Below are 5,162 nucleotides of genomic sequence, written 5' to 3'. Positions count from 1 at the left end.
AATTCTGAAAGGTGAGGACACACGCTATTGGACTTGTTTTACCATACGATATGATTACAACAATGAAAAGGAGCTGTGCATTTATCTTGGGAAAGTAAAAGTAGTTTTGTGATCTATCTTGGACATCATTCTAATTTTTTACCAAGACTACATGATCACAGGTTTTAATCATTGTCGCGAGAGTGGAGATAATTCCTTTGGCTTCACTAAAGAAATCAGAGTATATGCATAGCCACGTTCGCGTTTCTGAACAAAAATCTTTACTCAAACCGGCGCCTGTCTGCTTCACCCCGCTCTTCCCGTTCCCCATAGGGAAGAGAATATTCAACGCAGCAGCTCCTAGTCCGCACTCCAGCGATGTGCTCGGCACGACAGGCAGGAGCAGGGACCGAGGGGGCGCCGCGGGCTGTCCCGGGCCGACCCGGGCGGTGCGGGCCGGCTGCGCCCGCGGGCTCCGTCCCCTCCCGTCCCGTCCCCTCGCTCCCGTCCCCTCGCTCCCCTCCCCTCCCGTCCCCTCGCTCCCGTCCCGCCTGCGCCGCCGCCCCCGGGCGGGGGGAGCCGCCTGCCCGTCCCATAAAGGGCGGCCCGGCGCGGCGGGGCTGGCTGCGGAGCAGGGCCCGGGTTCTGCCTCCGGACGGCCGCTGGCCCTGGGACACGCAGGTGAGCCGCAGCGACGGGGCAGCGGCTCCGCTCCCCGCGCCGGGCGCCTCCTGCCCCCGGCACAGCGCATCCATCCTTTCCTCCGCAGGCTCCTCCCGGAGAAAGCCGGATTCCCCGTCGAGTCGCTGCCATGGCCTCCGTCCCGTCCGCTGGATGCCTCCTGGCCAAGAACCAGTACTACAGGAGTGAGTGCTCAGCGGGGCCGGGAGCTGCGCGTTGTCCCAAACACGCCCCCCGCCCTTCTCTCCCCTCTTCCTTCCTTTCTCTCTGCCTCGGGAGCGCCTCTGGGGGAGGGAGGCTGAGCCTCCCGAGCCTCTCCCGAGAAAGTGGCCGGGTTGTTGGCGCTCAGGAAAAGTGTCAGAAAGTGTTTCAGGTGATGTCTGGATGAACCGGAGGCAAAGAGTTGTCTTTGCCTAAATGGTTTTTAATTTCTTGGAGAGTTTTTCGTATCACAGAGCTTTAGTTTAAATGACCATCTGCTTCTGGCTATTTATCTACCTTTTTTTTTCAAATTACTCTATTTAGGATTATTTATTAGTGTCATCATATATATATATATATATATACACATGTATGTATTTAATTATAAAACATGACCTAGTAAAAGTGCTAGCCTAGCAAGTAATGATTTCTACCTGTACTTCCTATTTACTTTACTTCCTATTTGCTTTGCGAATTTAGACACAGTACAAACCAATTTGCATTTTTGTTTCTAAATAGGTGAAATAATCACTGCTTTGAGAGTACGCGTGGTGTATTAGGATTCCTAGGTCCACGATGGACACTAATGGGAGTGTAGTATTTAGTTATGTCGCAAGGGAAAGCACGGCAATTGGGTTGTGTGGACCTAAATGCTTGTCTTGACAGCACTGTGGCCATGATCAGTGGCTTTGTCAGTGATTTCAGTGAAAGTTATGCAGACAGATCTCAGTATGCTTTTAAGGGAAGTGTGAGTAGAGTGAGAGAGAAACTGATATCAAAGTTCTTATGAAAACTGTAGTCGAGCAGTTACACTCTTTTAGCTCAGTGAAATTGTTTCCTCTGAGGTAGCAGCATGTCTGAAAAGCTCCTGACATATAAAGAGTACACTCTCTCAAAGCTTTTTTTTAATTTTTTTTTTATTGCGTGTGTCTCTGTTTTCCATGAACAGCAAGACTGAACTCGGAATCCAGCGTTTCTTCCAGCTCCTCCTGCTGTTTGGATGCTGTGAACATCACAGACCAGGACAAAGCATCGCATGGTATTGTTCCCTTCTTTGAAACACTTTTCAGTTTTTCCTGTTTTTCATCCAGTGTCTAATGTTGTGGGCTTTTCTCTTTTGGCAGGGTTACCAGAGTTAATTGATAAACATTGGTGGATAAAAAGCTTCTTCCATAGCGAACCCTCTCCACCAACTGTTGGCAGAAAAACACTCTCAGCAAGCAGGTGAGTCCTGCTTTTAAAACAGTGGGGATAACTTACTTGCTCTGCATTCCTTTTGGTAACAGTGTTAGTAAACAAGTCATAATCAGCTAAAACCATCTGGTGAGGTGCAATGCTGTTTTGATGATTTAAGTAGAATATACATCAAGTGTAATGCTATTCAACCTTTCCATGTTTTCATTTTAACAAATGAACTCTTATGCTACTTTACATTATGCAGGTGGCAGTGCCTATTACTGTTTCACACTTATGGTGATGTTTATTTAATCACCTACCGATACAACTTGCACAACCATTTATACAGTTTGGCCATTTTACTTTATGTTCAAAAGCTGATATGAATGCATTCAAAAATACTTAGGCAGACAAATAAATATCTTTGGGGTAAATACAGTGAAAATTATATTTATAACATTTATATATATATTTCTGCAGTACCAACAGTTGAAAAGGACAGCATGATGGCTTTTCTGACTGAGATGCTACGTACAGACTTGTTTTTCCAAGAGGCTTGGGATCTTCCTAATGTCTGGATTCAGCTGCAAGAAGAAAACAAAACCTTTAGGAGAGTGGAAAAGTGTATTTTCAAAATATTTTTTCAGTAGCTAAAATGGTATTGCTTAATGGACATATCCATGGCCTACTGTGTTCTTCCAGATTTGCCATAATTTGTGATGTCTCTCTAATGAGAGTTTCCAGGAATAAACATCCTGATGACTTGAATAATTAGAGAAAAGTGACAGAAAATATAAGACATCATAGATTTAGGAGGAAGATGTGTATTGAATGACTTTGAAATAGGTGATTCAGTTAAGTTGCCTTTAAGATACCAGCTCTATAGGCAGTCACACTGATGTAAACAAGGTTCAGATCTATAATCCAGAGTAGGACTGGTGTGTGGTACATGTCTTTTTTTCCAGTATTTGTGTACAGTTACAGGGTGTAAGTTTACAAGAATGCTTGTCAATAGTTTTGGTTTTAGAAAGCTCAATTATATGAACAGGCAACAATCAGTTTGGTTTCTTTGATCAAGCAGAGTGCATAGATCCTAACTTCAAATACCCTGGTACCACTTTCATTCCTACCTATGTATGCTGGTATTTGAGGACAGAATAGAGGAGATGCACAAGAAACCAGTAATCCTAATGGAAACTGACCTCTTCCAAGGAAAAGAACAACCTTAATCAGAGTTGATACTTCTAGTTTGTTTTAGATTTCTTTTGCCTGCTTTGTTGTGGCTTAAAGATCTCCTTTTTCCTAAGTGACTAATTCTGTCAATATTCTGCTATATGCCAGATTAGTTATGAGGGCTAGATCTGGCAAAGGATTCCACTCAAAGTAATCACATTATTGTTGCCATCCAAGTGGACCTTTGTCATGCTCTGTAAAAGCACTATGACATTGCAATGATGAAGACTAAATGGAGCTAATTAGTATAACGATTTGTTATTCTACTGGGCATGACTGAAATGCATCAAGGATTATGGGAAATAACAAGTATTTGGCTGGATGATAACATTTGTGACTAGTATGCAACTTTTTGATGTACTGTCATTAACCTGCTGGATATTTGTCCATCACTGAATGAACTAACAGTAGCAAACATTAATGTAGGCAACATCTTTTTATTGCAGGCTAGTGGTTGTCATGGTTAGGCATAACTCCAAGGTGTATCAAATGGTTGCTTCAGGGAGTTTACAGTCTTGTTGGAGGCAATAAAGGCATGGCAGATGACAACAGAAAAGAGCTCAATTCTGAAAAGATGATTTCAAGGGTCTTTAAATTGACTTGTGTCTTACTTTACTGCTATTGTATAATTTTCATCTTTGTCTGTTCACCAAGTATGCAGAATTTCCATTTTATATACTAAGATTTTTTGATTAATAAAGATTTAATCAATATTTTGTCTGACTTATTTTTGGCCTCCAAAACCAAACTGGTGTTCCATGCTGCCTGTGGTGGAGATGTTGTGGGGGTTTGGGTTTTCTGTTTTGAATGTGCATTTATTTTTCTTTTTTAAAACAAAGTATTTGAAAAATTTAAAACCCCCCCAAGAATCTATGTTGTATGGGCATCACATTCTTCCTTTAGTCACTTTAAGGTCTGATGTGACTTGGAAAAGGTGTGCAAGCTAAGAAAAAGCCCCTACACTTTTTTCTGTAAAACCATATTGTAAAGGAAGACAGAAAGACAACACCATAGTTACAAGAAGATGACTGAGACTCTCTTTGAAGATCTCTCTTGAAATCACAGAAAAAAGAGATGATGTAGCATTAATATTATTACAAATGTGAAATAGCAGATTCAGGAAACACTGTGGAAAAGAAGTGACAAGTTTCCATATTGGTCATCGAGCTTAAGCTGCTTCTGTCCTTACAGAGCCAAAACTTGGGGTGCAGAACAGGCTTAAAGAGCTGATAAGCTGTTAAAGCCCACAAAAACTCCCCTGAACAAAAACCCAGTTATTTTTCAGGGTGTGGTGAGGGGAGGAAGGCTGCACGTTGTTTGCTTTCCTCTGCTTAGGCCCTATGAACAACTTGTTTTTGTAATGATAGAAATCCCTGCTCTAGAGAGGTGTCCTCATGCCATCCCCATCCTCTTCTGCTGTGATCAGCTCAGCACTTGGGCAGCACCCCTGCCAGCTCACAGTGACTTGTGCCAGTTCTTCAAAGTATGCTCCATTAATTAATATCTAATATTGCTATAACAAACTCCTGAGAGGATATGGGTAAATGGGACATGAAAGGGCTTGAAAACAAAGGGCTGCAGTTTTTTATGTCTCAGTAATAGGGAAATGTTAGTTTTCTTGATTTAAATGCCAATTCAATGCACCTTTTAGAGGAGGGGAAAGCCAAAATATAATTGATTTAAGGAGAAGCTGAGATTATTAGGAAGGGAAACCTAGATTGTATAGTTTAAATGTCACTTGGAGTAGGGAAAACAGGAAAACAGTATGATTTCATGTGCCAGTCTGGGCAAGACAGGTACAAATGTTTAATCAATGATTAATTGTAATAGAAAAGAAACCCTTTTTTGCTTTTTGCTGTTATAGGTCTATAAGTAGAGATCTGTTTTAAGTT

General features: G+C 42.1%; 1 protein-coding gene across 1 annotated transcript; it reads left to right on the top strand.

Annotated features, from left to right (window-relative positions):
- The first annotated feature begins 574 nt into the window (after positions 1-574).
- On the top strand, positions 575-3,915 carry PPDPFL (pancreatic progenitor cell differentiation and proliferation factor like). The gene is made up of 5 exons (XM_084202242.1): positions 575-660; positions 749-845; positions 1,811-1,900; positions 1,986-2,085; positions 2,518-3,915. Exons 2-5 carry the CDS (start codon positions 791-793, stop codon positions 2,528-2,530), a joined length of 258 nt encoding a protein of 85 aa, XP_084058368.1. The 5' UTR covers positions 575-660; positions 749-790; the 3' UTR covers positions 2,531-3,915.
- The last annotated feature ends 1,247 nt before the right edge of the window (positions 3,916-5,162 follow it).

Source organism: Fringilla coelebs (assembly GCF_963513975.1).
Source record: "Fringilla coelebs genome assembly, chromosome: 1".
NCBI classification, from domain to species: domain Eukaryota; kingdom Metazoa; phylum Chordata; class Aves; order Passeriformes; family Fringillidae; genus Fringilla; species Fringilla coelebs.
This window is presented reverse-complemented; position numbering and strand designations above follow the sequence as displayed.